The 19,870-nt window shown below is 41.0% G+C and overlaps 1 protein-coding gene across 7 annotated transcripts in view; it reads right to left on the bottom strand.

Moving 5' to 3' along the window:
* LOC109405633 (syntaxin-binding protein 5) overlaps positions 1–18,960 on the bottom strand; it is a 40,371-nt gene extending 21,411 nt beyond the window's left edge. For 3 of the 7 annotated variants that reach the window (XM_062845945.1, XM_062845948.1, XM_062845946.1), the window contains exons 1-13: positions 18,857–18,960; positions 18,519–18,707; positions 18,308–18,442; positions 17,977–18,040; positions 8,702–8,909; positions 8,515–8,590; positions 8,297–8,457; positions 7,765–8,227; positions 7,574–7,652; positions 7,399–7,515; positions 7,191–7,333; positions 6,942–7,128; positions 5,542–5,902 (exon numbers count right to left, since the gene is read on the bottom strand). In XM_062845945.1, coding sequence (XP_062701929.1) covers positions 5,542–5,902; positions 6,942–7,128; positions 7,191–7,333; positions 7,399–7,515; positions 7,574–7,652; positions 7,765–8,227; positions 8,297–8,457; positions 8,515–8,590; positions 8,702–8,867 — 1,753 coding nt within the window. In that variant the 5' untranslated portion in view covers positions 8,868–8,909; positions 17,977–18,040; positions 18,308–18,442; positions 18,519–18,707; positions 18,857–18,960. Of the gene's footprint in view, positions 1–5,541; positions 5,903–6,941; positions 7,129–7,190; positions 7,334–7,398; positions 7,516–7,573; positions 7,653–7,764; positions 8,228–8,296; positions 8,458–8,514; positions 8,591–8,701; positions 8,910–17,976; positions 18,041–18,307; positions 18,443–18,518; positions 18,708–18,856 lie in introns of those variants that run through there. The other 4 variants (XM_062845949.1, XM_062845951.1, XM_062845950.1 and 1 more) reach the window with 3 other exon arrangements.
* Positions 18,961–19,870: the final 910 nt, after the last annotated feature.

Genomic DNA, 19,870 nt, shown 5'->3' with positions numbered 1-19,870 from the left:
GTGAAGGCGGATTACGATTTTCTAATGATTCGCTCTAGCGTGCACAGCTTTTTCTTTTTTCTGACTCACTCTCGTAAACAAACACGAGAAAGAAACAGATGAAAGAGGGGGCACTTGCCACCCCTTTTATCTTGCTCTTTCTTGTGTTTATCGAAGAGAATGAGCGAGAAGAAAGAAAAAGCTGTGCACGCTAGTGATGATTCGGTGAATTTGTTACGTTTGTTATATGCACGAAAAATATTTCCTGGTTTATGGGCAAGGAAAAGGTTATGTGTGTGAGGCCATTGACAAAATTCGTCGGTGAAATGGTGTTCCTAGTAAGAGGATCCTTCTTCGGAGCCATACTGAAAAACAGAAAGTAGCAATGACGTAAGGTCACATTCAGGCATTGTTTTTTTTTACTGAATCAAAGCGCTTACAGCAACGCGAAAAGAGGGCACCGGAAGAGATGGGAGAACGAATTCAATTTTGAGAGTGAATTGCTTCCGATTCACTCTCCAAAAAGAGTCGATTCAGTAGCTCATATTCACAATTTAAAGAAAACACTCGTTTTTCGATGTGATCCGACTTCTTTTGGTACATTTCTTCACAGTTTTCGAGAAAATCCACTTGCATGATACGGACGTTGACGGTATGCAACAACATCTGAGGATGACGTAGTGAAATGCAGAATTCTGAGATTTTCGTTAATTCCACCGAAGAATTAAATCACTGGATGAGCCGGCAACACAATACAAGAATAAATGGCAAAGATTGCGAAGTTATGTATAGAACCATCGTTTAGTGCCCTGTCAAGCAACTTTTTTGGGCAACTCGTTGGAATCGTGATGAACATCAGCAAATCGTAACTTTTTTGAAAAGAATCATGGTTTACTTACTCGGTTTCGCGAACCGATTCTTTGATTTCCGGAAGTTCCGGAAGATTATTTGATGAGATTTTTTCTAATTTCTATGAGATGTCTTGTTACTGAAAGTGTGGAGCATGTAAACGTCTCACAGTTGATTAATGTCGAATTCGTTTTTGAACCTGGGTTGGAACTGGATTGGCAGAAAATGTGTAAACAAACAAACGTCAAACAAACTCAAACAAACTTTAGTACAAGCGAAACCGAAGTCGGGTTGGGGTTGAAACTGTGATCTCATCCAGTTCCAACCCAGGTTGGAACTGAATCAAAAACGAATTCGACATTACAATTTAAATTATTTAGTACATCCGGGAAAGGGATCGACTGTTTGCTCACCTCGAAGCAAACAATAGCGCATCAGATTTCATATTTTGTCTTATTAAGAGACCACCTGACGTGGGTTGTCGATTGTTTGCTTTCCGCCCGTGTAGCTGCCGGCTTAGAATAGCACTACGGATCACCTGTTCCGGGGGTAAAAGTCAACCAAACAGGTAACCCCAATCCAAGGTGTCATGCGACCCGTGCTGAGGGATGAATGGTTGAGAGGGTTTAAAAGATGCTGGATCTTTAACGGAGCCCGTAGCGTGGGTAGATCGACTTTTTGAGTTGCGTTGCGGTGATAGATCTACCAATTCGAAATGTAGTAGGGTCTTGGACCATCTGGGCAGGAGCACCTATTTTGGGCACTTGCTGCTATAACTCAGTCAATTTCAAACCGATTGACTTGATTTTTGAGACAAGATCAGATACGCACAGTAACTAGGCATGTGCAAAAATTCAAGTCAATCGGCTTGAAATTGACTGAGTTATAGCAGCAAGTGCCCAAAATAGGTGCTCCTGCCCAAATGATCCCAGACCCTACCATCCTATTATTCAATTTTGGAATATGTGTTCTGGTAATTCAAGGAATTATAGTATTTAGTCCTTACTACTGGTGTTTTGGTGACTTCCAGTTTTTGAATAAAACTGAGTTTACCAGCTTTACTTTGCATATAGTTAAAAACCTCACCATCTGAGGCTAAACTCAATGCAAAGGAAATCAAATTGGGTTAGGGATCCATGTATGTACAAACTCTTCGAAGACTGGAAAGTGCTAGTACGCATAGGAACATACTAGAATCCTTATTATTGAACACATGTTCCATTATTGGAATGATATTGCTGCTAATGTTAAAACCCGGGTCCTAAACTTCCTACTGGGGAGAATTTAGCAGTAAAACAAGGGTGATGCTAGGTTTCCGATGCATGGCCAATATCAGTACTCTTGTTTTGTTTTCTAAGAAAACAAAACAAAAACTGTATCAAAATCGATACTTTATTGCCCCTCAATGGCAATTGAGTAATGCGACATGCACTACACTAAAGATACGGGTAATGTCACAATAGATCTAAAAACTGGTCGCAGTGACAAACCCGAACAGGAATAAAAAAGCGAACAATAGCCCGACAGTCTGAATGGCATGATTCAAATTCAAAAGGTCATATTACTTATCAAAGTGAATCCAGACCCAACGATACCTTCCCTACTAACAATCCCTCCTTCAACCTTTGGTGGAAACGTGCGGTAAACGCCAACTTTCACATAGCAAAGGTTGATACTTTAATCGCTCAAAGGGTTTTTTCCCTCTTCCAAATTTTTAGTTAAAAATAAATAAATAAATAAATAAAGGTTGATACTAACATTCCTTCCCTCTTCCAACCTGACTGCAAGGACGTCGCCGGCGCCATAGAGTCTCTGAAGCGTGCGCAGTGAGAATTTCGACCACTACCAGTCAATTATTCAGTTGATTCATGGTGCAGCTGTCATTAGTTCGGGTCAATCACGGAGTAGCAATTATAGATATGTGCAGTCAGTCTAAGCTAAGCTATTTAGTACATCTGGGAAAGGGATCGCCCTTGGGGCAAGACACTGTGCAAACGAGAGCAGCTTTGAGAATTACGGAGTTACTCTTTTTATTTGTAATGAATGATATTTGTTGAAAGACATCCCCAAAACTGCAACTTTCATTCAGTAGACGCTAGTACTAAGCTTAAAATAAGAAGATCAGGTGAACTGCTTTTGTTAACAAAGCGATTTAGCTTATCAATTTTGCGAAGTGGTGCGCTACAAACCGGATGAAAGTAAACCCCAACAAGTGTGCCGTTATAACTTGCTCGAAGAAAAAGGATTCTTTGCATTTCAATTACGATCTCTTCGGCATTTCCATTGAAAGGACTAATTGCATTAAGGATCTAGGCGTGCAGCTGGATAGTGAGTTGTCTTTTCAGCAGCACATATCGTACGCTGTCGGAAAGGCGTCCAGAAACCTCGGCTTCCTGTTCCGTGTCGGGAAAAAAAATCACCGACATCTATTGCCTGAATTAGTTGTATTGCTCTCTGATGCGCTCATTGTTCGCCGGTATGGAATCCTTACTACTGTAACGGAGTGGATAGAATTGAAGCTGTACAACGAAGGTTCATCCGTTTCGCTCTCCGACGCCTTCCATGGAGAAACCCGTTTCGTCTACCCAATTACGAGAGTCGTTGTCAACTCATGCATTTGGACAGTTTAGCGATTCGTCGGAATGTGGCCCGAGCTCTGTTCATCTTAGATGTGTTAACATCAAGGATCGATTGCCCGGTTTTGCTGACCAATATTCAACTGCATGTGCAAAGTAGAGCTCTACGAAACCACCGGTTTCTTGGTATTCCTGGCCGTCGCACGAACTATGCCGCTTAAGGGTCTCTTGGTGGCCTTAGACTTTTTAATAGGGTTGCTGACGGTTTCGACTTTCACCTGTCAAGGGCAGTACTTAGGAACAATTTTAAATTGATTTTATGTAGATCCAAGATCATTAGGGCATAAGTTAGCATGTTGATAGTTAAAACAAATAAACAAATAAACAGTTTGGATTTGTGCACTCGAAATCGTGAGTAGGTGCCAAGGTCGGCCATTGTGGCGGCCATTTTGGGATTCTAACAAGTTTGTCCTTAACCGTAGCCTTAAACCAGGGAACAAGGTGAAAATTCCTATGTCTCATCCCAGGCAGAGGACCTTTAACGAAGTGATATTTACTTTCTTAGCAACGGTTCCGGGTCATTTGGCCGAACGCCATTTGGCCGAATGACGTTTGGCCGAACGCCATTTGGCCGAAAGGGTCATTTGGCCGAACGCCATTTGGTCGAATGCCATTTGGCCGAAAAAGGATGATGAACTTAAGTGATCTTGCCACTGTTGCCTATATCAGTATAGCTCGAAAGAACAGCCTTTGATTCAAAGAAGGAAAAAATCTCTGACAAAAATAGTCCCGGTTTCAACGCCAACTAATCCCTTGATGGTAAAACTAGAAAGAATAGCATATGATTAAAAGAAGGAAATATTTCTGATGATCATATTGGCAGCTAGAATGTTATCCAGAGTTTGCCCACGCCTCCAAATCCTTTTGATAATAATTCGGCCAAACGGTATTCGGCCAAACGACCCTTTCGGCTAAATGGCATTCGGCCAAATGGCGTTCGGCCAAACGACATTCGGCCAAACGGCATTCGGCCAAATGGCCGGACACCCTTAGCAACATCACCTCTAACGTGTTTGCTTCACATCTATTTCACATACAGTGTCGGACAAAATAATAAGACCACCGGTCCTATTTCATACAAAATGGCCAAGTTTGACGATATGGTACTCGGTTTCTAGTAAACCGATTTGGCTGGAATTTTGACAGCCGACATGAAATTACGGGAATTTTGATTTGTATTAAATTGATTGAGTTCTGTTCACTACTTTCAAAGTTACAGATATACGGTGCGACAAAATTCCAACACCAAATTTTTATGATGGTTATTTGTGGTTAATTAAAGAAAAATGTCCCCAAGTTTAAATGGCATTCTTAATTTTAGTACTTGTTTATCAATCATCAAGTATCAGATACTCACATATATCCTTTGGTCATGGCAATCTGAAAGTGGTCCTATTATTTTGTCGTTTCGTATATCCATAACTTTTGATGTAGTGAACAGCACTCAATCAATTAAATACAAATCAAAATTCACGTAATTCCATGGCGACTGTCAAAATTTCAGCCAAATCGGTTCACTAGAAACCGAGTATCACATCGTCAAACTTGACCATTTTGTATGAAAAACGGGTGGTGGTCTTATTATTTTGTCCGACACTGTATAAGACGGAGCGTAGTAGGCCTGGCCGCTTCTAAACTTGTAATATACATCATTAAAACACTGCAGCGTTAATAATGATAAGAAAAATGATATAAGTATGCACAGAGTCGATTCTATCATTTTCCAAGATTCCTCCTGGCTGTGTATGGGTAGACTGGACTAGGTTAGATTCGTTTAGTCGTGACAAACATATAATAGAATTACTGATGGTCGTGAAACTATGAATGAATGTCGATGAAACATAGCAAGGAACATGCTAGCTCAAGCCAAAATACTCTTGGAAATGTATTATTTACTCGATGCTGCCGATGAGCTGCGCCTATTTCCATTGCTTACGATGCGGATTGTGTTTAGTCTTAATAAACACAATCGGAATGCAGAGTTGACCATTATAAGCGGAAAATATTGTCTCTATAAAAACACCTGCACCATGGTTAGTAATGTTAGTAGCATAACAAACAACTTACTAGTACTTACTAAATTTTCGCACCCAGTCTGATATGCTGAATGATTCTAAAAGTGTTTTTCTTCTAACTTTAGCGTTTCGTTCCGCTTGCTCCCTCGCCAGCTTTTTTGTGCGCGCTGGTGGAATAGGAGGAGGCTCTGTTATGGGAGATTCTTCTACAATATGCTCGACACCTAGTGTGTCTCCAGAACTGCTTTTCTCTTGAACCGCTTGGCATGGGATGCTTACGCTTTGAGGAGTGACGAAAGGTTCTTTTTCTTTAGGAACTAATTTGCACTCGCTTGCCTCCTCGCCAACTTCTACTGTATTTTCAGAAGCAGATGCATCCGTACTTTGACTAGTGTTGGCCTTCGGTTCAGGATTATTTGAATGCTGTTTTTTGACAGAGATTTAAAATATCGTATGATTAATGCATTCGTCACTATTTTGGAATCATGGTCGGTCGCTAAACTATACTATGTTTGTTTATACTATGTTGTATGCAATCTCAAGAGATCAAAATATGCAATCTCCCCTAAAATCTAATAAAGATTTCGTATAAAAATCACAAAAGGTCGATGCACAAAGGACCGAAAACATTCTAACTACCACGAAGACCGAACCACAAACAGCTGGAAGTTCAATACTCGAATCACGAAAGTTTGCGAGGTTGAATAAAAAAAAGGCTGATTTTTGGCTGATCCGGAATAACAACCGAATAGCAGTACTGAAGATGTTTTCTGAGTTCTATTATTATTTAATCACCAGGAAGCACGATGATACTGATGCAAATATATTTCAGTGAATATTTCTTGTCGTTATAACTTTTTGCGTAAATAATTATTTTTAGTGGCCGAGGCAGCGCCAGATGAGAATTATCATATTGTGACTACCAGATCAAACAGCGCAAGTAATAAAAGAGCGTAATTGATACTCTCGACACCTTGCATACGAACCATTGAATTGTTTTCATAAATAAAAAATACGGACCGATCCAGTCATCATTGCATTGCATTTTTTTTTTAAGAGACTTTACCGCAATGCGGCATTCGCCTCTAAAGTCATCATTGTATTCGGAATATCCAGATATCTTTATTAGTCTAATCTTTATGATGCACTCCTGCTGTTTGTATTGAAGTTGTTAGGCCTTTTGTATTTTAGAATTCCGTGCCTCGGCTTTCGTGATTCGCTCTTCTTTGTCATTTAAATGTTTGATAACATTTTAGTTAGTAGGCGTTCAATTCAACACTACTGGCGCTACATACAGCATTGATAGGAAAAGGTCAATAGCTCAAAGTTTAAAGTTTTTCATTAGAAAGCTCAACTTATAGCCAAAAGACAAATTGAATAACACTCATATTTGTTAAGTATCGTATTATAGCTAAGGAATTTATTCTTAAACAAATTGTCTCAGTAGCTAAAATTAATTTACCTGATCTATGCTTGGAGATCTCAGTTGGTCTTCTTTCGATTGGACGCTTTCTAACCGCTTGGGACTTCGTGGCGTTTTTATGTACATATCTAAAGAACCATATATCTCTTGCGTAGAGAGATTGAGTAAGCATATTTTCTGGACAATATCTACCACAGCCAAACCATACTCATTGCCGTATGCCATTCTGAAAGTGAAGGCCGTTAGTATTTTAACACGTTTCATTACATGTTTTGGTACAAAACATACAGTCCATAACTGGAATTGATGGTAAGCGCAGTAATTTGACCAGGATGCGTGCCATGCGTCCAGGGGGTAATGCAAACTAATTGAGCTTGGAAACCGGGTGGTTTCCTTTGTGGTCCACTTTTCACTTTCAGCATTCCGTTGTACTATAACAAAATGAAATAAATCTTAGTATGTTCTCTTCCCCAGCGCCATGATCTGGTTGTCCTACCTTCTTATCGCATTCTACGGAATCGGTTTGCTTTGGCAGTGTCTTTGGAATAAATTCACACTCGGGACTGCCATCGTTATCCACCGCATTTTCATAAGAAATAGGAATTTCGAGCACCTAAAACATCCGAAATAGATTACCACCAAGTAAATGTCGCACAGTTCACAGTACATACGGCAATATCTCCTGTGCTTTCCGCTCTTTTAAATTTAAATAACGCTACGTGCCCACTATTCGTGGCTATACACAGTTTCCTGTAAAGATAGGAAAAAATACTTTATTTTCAAATCAATCAATACTTTGTGTTTTCGAAAACAGTAAAAAAGGCAACCTAGACATGGCATTGTGTTTTTCTTTATTATTTACCTCGACTCGGCACATAATGCTATCGCCGATATGGACAACGGATCGTCGTCGCTGACGTCCATCGATCTCACTCTAGATTTTTCGAATATTTTAGACGTTTTTAATTTATAAAGCACTTGTAACGTTCCAGCACTTGAGTCCCAAAACTTGATAGACCCGTCCTGGTGGCCAGTCAGCACTATTTCCGAATAACTACAGGACGTTGGCTGCCATTCTCCGCCGTTGATGGGCCACTCTCGTTCCGAATACCCTGATCGACGGTTCGATGCACTTCTCCCTACTGAATAAAAGGCTGGAACTAAATCAGATGGACAATCCGCTAAATATGTACAACAAGTAACTGGCGACTCATGTATATCCATAGAATAAGGCGATTCAAACGTTGGATAACCAGTTGTTAACAAATCTATCAATACTAAATCATTTTGCAGTAGGACCGCAACGGCATATGGTTCCTGTAAATCTGCAGAAAAAAAGGTAAAAATAGAAGTTGAATGCAGCGAACTAAAACACAGCCGTCAGAATCACTTACCACTACTCCATGGACTTTCACAAATCGTGATAAAGTCAATAACCGGATGTTCCATTTCTAATACTGTGGTTGATTTGCCCTGAACTAATACTGTTATGCAATGAGACTTACTACTACATTTTTCGGTCGGTAGGCCACCAGAGAATATTGTAAATTGTTCACTGCAAACGAAAATAAAAGTAGATTCAAGTACCTAAAGAAGGAATTACAAAACTTACCCAAGTCTATTTGTTTTAACTTCCACTTTTTGAATTGCATTGCATGCTTCTATTTTTCCATCTTTATTTGTCTTAGCTGCAAACGAATAAATTGATGATGACAACATAGTGTAACTTTTCAACTTGTTCAACAAAAACGACTAGAACTTCCATTAGATCAATTGTGTCGATATTGCACCATACTCACCATGTGGAAAACCATGCACTAGAGGTTTAGGTGAAAGTTTTAAAGGCCACGTACACAAAGATCCATCAGAGTGAGATGTGATGAAATGTTTTCCTTCGTGATGCCAGGAACACGATAAAAGAGGCTCCTGTGATATCCATCGTAGTTCTGCGCATTTTCCTCGCATATCCCACAGAACTAATTGACCTGTTTCAAATCCTATCAGTAACTGGAATGAGAATTAAAGTGTAAGCGATTATTTAGAGTGCAAAGGGCATAACAGTTTTTTTTATTTATTGATGTTCATAGCTCAAAACGGAAGAATTGAAAAATGTTTTGTTATTTGTTTACTGTGGAAATCCAGCAATTTCTCGTAGGAAATATATTAATGTGGACGTATGACATATGGGCTAATGGACAGACGGCTGAGAGGATAAATGGCCAAATTTTCGAAAAGAACTGTCTATGTAGCAAGAATTATTTTGTTATTTAGTGTTTTGGCTGTCTGTCCGGAAACCATATTGTCAGGGATTAGGGCGGAAGCACAGTACAGTCCAAGCCATGCTGTGAAGCTTATCAAGGAGATCAAAATATTGTTGGTTTAACGGCTACTTGTATTCTACCGGTCACCAAAGTAACCGTTCCAAAGTAGCCGTTTTCATATTAAAGTCATATTATATGTCAAAAGTCAAAATATGAATATAATTGAGTAGCTGGTGGCAACGAGGAATCGCAATGCTAGAACTCATGTTTAAGTCCCTCTTTTTATAAAACGGCTACTTTGAAGGCCCTACTGAAGTGACCGGTGAAATGCAAGTCTCGCGCTTAGTATCATACGGGTGTAACTACAATGATCGATATCTCTTCGTCGACTGTCTCTTAAATTAATAACTTGGCCGGCAAATCATTTTCGGTTGTTTTTGTTGGTTTAGATGCTAGTCTAAGTCGTGCTGTACTGAAACACACCGAGAGATCATCCCAATATTGGTCATATTTCCCGGAATAACCGGAAGAGAAAATTTATGAACAGAAATCGATCATTGTAGATATCCACAATATTCAAGTGGACCAAAATACTCAAGCTGGAGTTCACTAAGGCAAAAATACTTAGGAATTTATTAAGTCAAAACAACGTTTTCACATTTCAATAGCCATTTATAAATTTTGTAGCCATCGAACACGTGTTTTATATTGCGCGCAAACCCCAAAATTGTATTCCCATCTTTGGGTTTCCGCGCTGACGATCCAGCGCCAGATTTGGCGACAAAAAAATATTACAGCAGTTGCCGGACAGTTGGCAATCCTGATATTTGACGGCGGCCGTTCGTTAGTTGTGTAAGTCGATTGTTGTCATGCAAAAGAGTGTTGCGACAGGTGATGGTTTCGGACCGTCCAAAGAGCAAAACTCGCTTTTTACGGTGGAATTCGCTTTTAGCTGTAAATCAAATTTAATTAATTATTTTTAAGTATTAACATAGTTTATAAGTAATAGTTTGCATGAGTAGTTTTGATGTTTAAACAAACTATTAAGTTGCATGTTTTTTCAATATAATTCAGTCCGATAGCTTACATTTTCAGTCCTTTCTGTGTATAATCCTGTCCAACAAATTCTAACTCCTGAACTGTGCTTCTTCTATCAAACTAGCTCGCGTGTGCTCTCTATCTTGCGGTGTCTGCCTGAATACTAATTGTGTGTCCCTATACAATTGGTTTTGATTATTATTAATCGTTCTCGATGAGTTCTCACATCGGTTGAGTGCCGGGGGAAACTGGGGTACTATGGCTCCGTCCTGAACATTCCCCGACCCGTATTGCTCCGTGTTCACACGAGCAGTATCAGCCACTTCCAGGACGACCAATTTAGACACCGGATGTCGTAGAACACCAGTTGACGTCTTAACATTAGCGCTGCGACGTCTGCCATCTCGTCCAGGAAACACTCGCAGCACTCGCCCTCTAATCCATCCGTTACAGTGTCGATGCAAAATCCAACTGGAACGTAGATCCAGCTTGTCGTCTACGAGCTGTGTCGGAGGCTGATTCATCCCGCTTATGCTCAGCATGAGAAAATAATTCGGAGATAGTGCCTCATGATCCGAGGTCTCGATGGGCATGTAGGTCAACTGCCTCGAATTTACTACCGATTCCACTTCTACTACCAAAGGGATCAAAACTTCTTCACTCGGCTTTCGTTCGACAGATAGCGAAGCCAGGGCACACTTAACGGACCGAACCATACGCTCCCAAGACCCCCCCATGTGCGGCGCAACAGCAGGGTTGAAGCGCCATTGAATGACAGTATTGGGGAAAGTCGAAGCTAGTCCCTGGGTGATTCCTTTAGGCTGATCCTGTGACACCCTCCGCGCTAAGAACCGCCAGATAGCCGTTTTACATCGAACTGGTGTCTCTCCGTTGCAGTGACGTAATAATTCTTCGGCAGCACGGGATGATTCTTGAAGTCGAAGGCAGCATTCGCGATACCTGCGCTGAAGCTCTTCTCTGGTAAGAGAGAGCTGGACCTCCTTAGCTTCCGCATAATCTGGACCTCCTATCGTCTCCGCACGTAGACAACGTTCCCACTTCTCCTTATACTCGACTATCCACTGCTTCAGGTTGTCGAACAGCCCAAGTTTTCGCGAGAGACGGTGATCCAATGATTTCATCCTGTTCTCCGCCATGGGCCTGCTGTCTGGGAAGCCGATGTGGTCGTTTTTCCAGAAAAGCCCCGTTTGAAACCGTCCGGAGCGCAGACTGGTAGTCGTGTCATCCAGCATCTTCCTCGAACGTATTTCATCGGAACTTTCCAGTACAGGCACAACTGCATCGCCAACATTCTCTGTCGAGAAAAAATCCTTCACCAGATCGTGTAGATCATCGTCAGACCTTCGAGCTCCATGGTATAGCTTAAAGAGACACAGTACCGATGGAGAACCCTGGTCAGAAATTGGGCCATAAACCGTCCATCCCAATCTGGTTTTCGCTGCAGCCGGTTGTCCAATTCTACCTTCCCGAGTTTTGAGAGGAATTTTTAGATGAGTATTGTCCAAGCCAATTAGGATGGTTGGAACTGCGCTGCTATATTCTTCAACAGGTAAATCACGGAGGTACGGGAACTGTTTGGCTAGTTGACTGAATGGTAGGTTTTGACTGGGAAGACACAGGTTTTCCACGGTATGAGCCGCCTTCAGCACATGTCGTTTTTGCGCGCCACGACCTGATATTTCAAGACTAATCAGCTGTGAGTTTTCCTCTGTGCGCTCCACTTTACCGGTCCACTGTAGGCAGAGTGGATAGGATTCACCTAAAGCTCCCAGCTCCCGAGCAATTCGTGCATCGACCAAAGTAGACGAAGACCCTTCATCCAAGAAGGCATACGTGTGGACGAATTTTTCGTTGTTGAACAACGTCACAGGTACGATACGAAAGAGCGTGGTGACTTTACTATCTTTGTGGACGTTGACTGTTTCGGTTTCTGATGTATTCCTAGCCGGTACTGATAGTTGCGGCCGGCCTGGATGCAACAGCTTGTGATGCCGCTCTGCACATTCCTCGAATCCACATGACGTAGCTTTGCAGGGAAATTTTCCATGTGCTATCAAGCACCGTCGGCACAAATGATGCTCTTCTACACGCTTCCAACGGTCACCCAAACTGAAATTTTTGAAGTCTTCGCATTCATGAACCTTGTGTCCTGGTTTTTCACAAATTGGGCATGGTTTTCCTGGGTACTGCTTTATTTCGAGACTGCTGGGTCGATGACGTTCGTCTTCGAAATCCTGCGAGCTGCAGGAGGAATGAGCGTTCACGAACAACTTTTCTTTGCACTTCTTCTTCTCTGAATTACCATGAGTTACATCAGATGATTGAAAAGGAGAAACGTCGCTCGCAGCGACAACTAATTGAGCCATATAGTCACCAAAGGTCCCAAGGTCGACCACCGGGCACTTTTGCTTGAAGAGTGCCCAGTCCAACTTGATGTTCGCTGGTAATTTGCCCACCAGCTCCTGCAGTAGGGCTGGATTGGAAAAGTGGGCCTGCTGACCGGCCGCACGTAGATGCCCGCACAGATTCTGACAAGCGAGACCGAACGATATTAGGGTTTCCAACTTTTCCGGTTTCGGGGCTGGGGTTGCACGCACTTTTTCCAGTAGAGAATTTATGACCAAATCGGGACGTCCATAAAGCATTTGGAGAGTCGTGATGATCATGGGGACAGCCGACGGTTCCAAAAGGAGGCTCCTCACTGATTCAAGGGCGTTTCCTTTGAGACTTCGTTGCAGACGCATCAAGTTCTCGCCGTGTGAAAATCCACAAAGTTGGGTTGTGTTCTGGAAGCAGCTCATGAACAACGGCCACTCGACAGGATTGCCCGAAAAATTCGGAAGTTCTTTGGGAACGATGTGTCTGGCGGCGAGTTGATGAGTCGTCGGAGAACTAATCCACGGCTGAGACGCTGGTGCAGTTGTCAGGGTGTAATCGAATGGCGGGACCGCTGATGGTAGACCACTGTTTACAGCACCTGTTGACGCTATCGGCATTTGAGTACTTTGGACCGTATGTACTTGGGGCACCGAAGGCATACTGGACGACGAAACAAGCGGATAATCGGCAAAACGCACTGAGGGGGCTGTTGCAGGGCGGACATGGGGAGTACTCTTATGCAGCGGATTGAAGAGGAATGCATCATGACGAGAATGGGGGGGATTGCATGGTTCGGTCACAGGGAAATTAGTGTGTTCTATTAATGGCGTACGCTTTGGTATGTTAAATGTCACATGGCTTTGCAATGGCCTTATTTGATTGGCAATATAATTAGAGCACGTATGACTCACCGAAATACTGGCTGCTGACGTCTGCTGTCCACTGGGTGATGGTTCGAGGCCGGACATTTGCACCGGCTGGCTGCCGGTGGGCTCCAATGCTACCTGGGAGTGACCTCGGGTGCCTACTGAGCTTGACATCATGGCGCAAATCTCCTGCTGTTCCGGACAAACGCTGGACGCCGACCTTCGTTGATTGTCGCTTTGCATCAGCTCGCTTGCTGCTAACGGTCCACCTGGAGCGAAGTTTGTCTTGGATGGAACTAGCTGCACTCCACTAAACTTCCGTTGAATTTCCTGAAGGTTCACCGCGATCTGTGCTTTTGGAAGGGGTTGAGGTACTTCTTGTAGGTCCCAAGTTAGGCTCCAGTCCAACGGATTCTGTACTTGAACCTGCGGTAGTGCATTGCCTACGTGAGGTTCCCCAATAGAACACGAAGATCGCCACCTCGTCGCATCTTGGTTAGATGGCTGACTCGGATTGAGTCCGAACATGAGTTCGGCAGGCTGCCCTGACTTTGGTGTAGAAGCTGCAGCAACCTTCGTTGGCACTGATAGGCTGGGCGTGAAGACTGTTCCTGTCCGTAACGATACACCAGCGGGGATTTCATCGCACCCGATGCCGGACTCCGTAGTTGTGACAGGTTTGTCCTGCAGCCACTGATGGACCTTTTCAATGCTCGACATTGAACGCCGGCTGCTTGCATGATCATCTTCGAGCAGCTCTGCGTGCATAAGGTCATACTTTTTCTTCAGGTATTCCTTTTCACGCCGAAGTCTGTCCTCAGCTGCTTTCTCTTGCAAGCGGTTTTCTTCCTCGAGTCGTGGTAGTTCTAACTGAACCCTGGCTCGAGCCGTAGAACTCGACGATTTCCGCGAATTCGATCGAGGAGGCGGTGGAGCCCGCCGTTGGCAACGAACACACACTACACGTTCACCGCCGATACATCGATCAACCATAGCACACGCGGAATGTATGGAACGAAGGCACTCACAGCAGCGCTCAATTTTGTCGTTGGTGACGATCGGTTGACCGCATGTACAATTGAATCGGGCCGCCGCCATCGCACTTCTCCGCTACCACACGTTGATACAAGCAATCGTGAAAATGAAAATCTAAAAGTTTTGTTGCGACAGGTGATGGTTTCGGACCGTCCAAAGAGCAAAACTCGCTTTTTACGGTGGAATTCGCTTTTAGCTGTAAATCAAATTTAATTAATTATTTTTAAGTATTAACATAGTTTATAAGTAATAGTTTGCATGAGTAGTTTTGATGTTTAAACAAACTATTAAGTTGCATGTTTTTTCAATATAATTCAGTCCGATAGCTTACATTTTCAGTCCTTTCTGTGTATAATCCTGTCCAACAAATTCTAACTCCTGAACTGTGCTTCTTCTATCAAACTAGCTCGCGTGTGCTCTCTATCTTGCGGTGTCTGCCTGAATACTAATTATGTGTCCCTATACAATTGGTTTTGATTATTATTAATCGTTCTCGATGAGTTCTCACATCGGTTGAGTGCCGGGGGAAACTGGGGTACTATGGCTCCGTCCTGAACAAGAGCATTTTGCTGACAGTTAGGTTAGGTTATTGTTGACAGTTTTTTTTGTGGTATTAGTGTGCTATTTGGCGATTTGCTGTATCGCGTTTTTCAAAAACCATTTTTGAACAAAACTTCACAAAAAATGGTTTCTGCAAAAATGGAAAACATTTTCCACCTCAACAAAATTCAGAAGATACCTTGATCCATACTCTAGATGTGTACCCGATTTTGGAAATATTGCTTCGTTATTAAATAAAAAATCAAAAACCAAAAAAGTGAGGAAATGTTTCCAGTTTCGCCTTAATTTAGAATGCCGAATCTCGGTTTACGAATGCCGAGCTTTTGGTTCTTCAGATTTGTGCTTTTGAAAATTCTAGGTGTGGCCTTAAGTGCATTTTTCCACAGACATCAGTTTCCTTTGACAACACTATTGGAAAATATGTTTTCGGGGTAATCATCCATTCGGGGAAATGGGCTATTCGGGGTAATGGCATTCGGGGTAATGTCATTTGGGGTGTTGAAATTCGGGGTACTGGACCATTCGGGGTTTTCGGGGTAATGGAATTCGGGGAACTGTTATACTGCCCCCACTCGCAAAACAGTCCTATATGAATAGGGAACTCAGCAAAGATGGGGGCAGTATAGGACCATACAAATGTAGCGGCATACGTGGGACCGCGCGGTGGGTCCGATTTGAGTCGTCTTAGTTTTGGAAAAAGATTCTTCATACATTTTGAACGGGGAATTGGACTTGGCTAAAGACTTGATACGGCAAAAACGCAGTAGGCAGGACAAAGTTTGCCAGAGCCAGCTAGTATAATAATTCTGGAGCTCGATTTGAAAAGGTCGTATGTGCTTTTGTCGATTAAAAATTCGATCAGTTGGATTCGCTTATTATAGCAAAAACCGTTGAAATTAAACAAAGTTGATACACACAGCAGAATCATCACAAAACAGGCTTTCCGTTCCATCATTAAAAGTCTCCAAAATATCTTCCATATTGCTACAGTAACTAAAATAAACTGATCGAATTTTTTATCGACAAATGTACATACGACCTATTCAAATCGAGCTCCAGAATTGATTGATTGATTTAGCTATATTATAGAGACTTTCAGCCCTTGGCTAGTTCGTCTCTCAGTATAATACAATTTTCAATTTCAATAATTCATATATTTTTCAATTTCAATAATTTAAATCCTCCAAAACCTCGTGTTAATTGCGGCGAAAAGTCGATGCATTTGCCGAATGAGTGTCCGCATTGTGAAGATACATATGCAGAGTGCGAGAGTAAGTCTCGGTACCGCAAACCAGGGTGAAATTGATCTTCGGGTCGAAATTGATCAGACTTTTTTCGCTAGATAAAGCATACTTTTAATATTTTTTTTAACATTATCGTATAGTATCAGATTCCAACAGCACGATGCTTGCAAAGAAACTACTAAGAATATGCTTAATCTAATGGAAATACGTCTGATCAATTTCGACCCGAAGATCAATTTCACCCCGGTTTACGGTACTATAAAAACAATTCGCTCTCGCTTGTATAATTAGAAGGTACAACCGCGAGCGTGTTGAGAGTTTGGCATCTAAGCCGAAAGAGAGATGGAATTGAAAAGTTTGGAGCATTCATGGTGTAGTCTCGGAATCGGTTTGGCTTTCTATTCCGCAGAATCGTTACCTGTTCGTTACCTGGGTTCGAATCCCACCAGAACGCATTTTTTTCACAAATTCATCTCTCAATTTGCCAATTAATTAACATTCTATGTTCTCTAATTTTCATGTTTTTTTTTTTTCATTACGTTCTGTCGTACCAAAAAATTGGTACATGCCTGTGAAGGGCAACATAGACAATAGTTTTTACTTTATTATTATTATTATTGTTTATTTTAACTTGAAATTTAGAAAGAGGGAAAAACCCCTTTGAGTGATTTCGGCATTTCAAAAACGAAATCTTTCTCAAAGAGGCACAAAACCTCTTTTTCTTTTCAAATAACATTATAAAAATAATTTAAAACTAAAGGCTCACACGGCAATGAACCATAACGGAGCCGCTATCTTGAAAGAGGACAGCATGCCAAATCGTAAAACAAGTCTCCGGAAATCCAGAAATCCTAATGGGGGAGGGGGAGGGATCAGGGGGTCATCAAAAACGAATCTTCAAGGCTGAAAATAAAGAATACCAAAAAAAGGGGAACAGTATCAAACAAAATAGGCAATCTCATTTAGAAATTTGAACAAAAGTTTCAATATATGTTCATTTTTTAAGACCAAAATCTCCCGTATAGATACAGGAATTGAAAAACCTGCTGCAATTAGGCTATCAAATAATATCTTCCTCGGTGCAATAAACCGAGAACAATTAATTATAATGTGATCAATGTCTTTATACGATAAGCCACATTCGCATAAGTTTGAATCTACAATGTTGATACGATACAAATGACTATTACAAATATAATGATTGGATATCAATCTCGAAAAAGCACAAATGAAATTTCTACTCCCAGATACATTTTTAAACCAAGGAAAATGATTCACCTTGGGACATATTGAATGACACCATCGCCCTTTATCACTAGAATTCCAATTGATTTGCCAAGCATTTAGAGAATAATTTCTCAGATTGGGAAAATATTCAGAAGGAAATATATCACGATGATAAATTTGTCCACGCATAACCCCAAATTTTGCCAATAAATCCGCCTGTTCATTGCCATAAATATTACAATGAGCAGGAACCCAAACAAATTTAATAACATATCCTTCATAATGCAAATCAAACAATATTTTTTTCAACATCAATAGTTTTTACTTTAGAGATGATAATGAATACAAAAGATTAAAGCATTCAAGTCTCCAATGAATTACCGAGACGTGTGACATTAACATCAATAAGCAACACATATACGGCAAATTTCAATTTACTAACCTTATTAGGATCTAATGGATTATCAGACAAGTGAACGACAGCACCCGGATGTGTTTTTCTGATCCTGGAAGCAAAGAAAGTGATCATTACAGTTATTACGCCACGTATGTTTCTCCCGAAACATCGGGATAACCATGATTGTCAAATAAAACGATTTTTTAAATGTGCGGTAACGTGCTGCGTGTATAAGCTTCTATTGAAAGCCCTAAATCTGCATGCATAACTTTGACATCCCTTTAAAATGTTCAATGTTAGTTTTATGAATGAAACATGTTATTAGGATGTCCGAAGCTGGTGTAAATATCGCATAGAATAATTGAACTATACTTACGGATCAATTGCCTTGTTCCAATTGATGATGTATCCGCTTAAGGAAAAAGAGTCGGCATGAACTATGTGCGTGTTCCCTTTTTCTGTTCCTACGTACAACCATTTAGTGCCTACTGGTAGGTGCAAATGTGTGATCCTAAAAATATATTTTTTTTATTTACACCACACACTATTTACAAACACGAGTACGACAACGAAGATAGAAAGTATACCTTTCCCTTTGAAATTTCAGACTTTGTACTACTTTTGGTATTTTTGCGTGAAAATTCCATAAATGTAAAGTGTCATCGGCAGTAGCTGTTACAAGGCTACCTTCGTTCACCAGAAATTCGATTAGATTCACGGCACATGCGGATTCTCCTTCGTGTTTTACGTGAGCGTCAACACCAAATCTTCCTAATCTATCAAGCAACAGTTAAGGAAATTTGTTTAACAGATTATGTATCCCACCCGCAAACAGCCCGAAAATGCCGACATTTTAGATATAAAAAGTTGAAATAAATAACTATTTGTAATGTACTGTTATGAATATTTTCGATCAAAAGGATACATTCTTACTGTACCAGATTTGTCACCTATCGCTAGCAATTTCTGTACTGGGTCGTAAGCTAACGCCGTTGGAGAGTATGGAAATCCGTGTCGAAATGTCTGTAAAATGGAAGAAAAAAAAAAGAAATATTACTGTTATGTAGATCGTCTCATTAGCTTTCTTGGAAGCTTCATTCATGATGCTACATTATTGCCCTCTGGAATAAAAGAGTAAATTATGCATCATTTAGCTACGAGGTTTTTTTATCTATACTACCGAGATTTTTAGTCCGAGGCTAGTTTATCTCGTGACCTAAGGCTTCACTTCCTTTCCAAAGGAATAACTATCATTTGGGTTTTTAGATTAAGAAAAATTCAATGATTTTTTTTTATTTTTAAACAAAAGAGCACATTTTTCTGAGCCGCTATGATTTTTTTCAGATTTTTAGAACTTAATGTTGGTACCTAAAATCAATTTCAAAGAGATTTTTTGAAATCACCTTTTGACAGCTGGGCAACTGCTGGGCAGTACAAGGGGTGATTCGACAAATCGCTCCCACACAAATTTCAAATTGATTTTTAAATAGGTTCCCGGGCACCAAAATTGATGAAAATTTGGATTTCGGCTCAGTTTGGCATGCAGATTCAGAATATGAAATTATCTCAACACCACTAAAGAAGCCAATTAGCGGGTTGTTCATTGGGTGAATTCTGTTGTTTTTTTTTTGGAAACGATTGAAAACTCCTTCTTTATTTTTCTTTACGATTCAACCTACTTTATTAATTTTCGGTCATCTTCAGAAGATTTCGCCGGACGTTCGTTTGTCCAGGCGGCATACTTAATTCTCCTGAATTCGGGGTTAACAACTAGCGGGTTGTTCATTGGATTGTTTATAGCGTAGGCAGGCACAATGAACGTTTGCTATGGTATCGAGATAAGTATCAACTTATTCAAGGAGAAGACTTAAGGCACTGTCCATAAACTACTTAGGGGCGATTTCTTCACCCTGGCTTAAGCATTAAACCAGGTTTAACT

This window comes from Aedes albopictus, chromosome 1 (assembly GCF_035046485.1).
Source record: "Aedes albopictus strain Foshan chromosome 1, AalbF5, whole genome shotgun sequence".
Lineage (NCBI taxonomy): Eukaryota > Metazoa > Arthropoda > Insecta > Diptera > Culicidae > Aedes > Aedes albopictus.
This window is presented reverse-complemented; position numbering and strand designations above follow the sequence as displayed.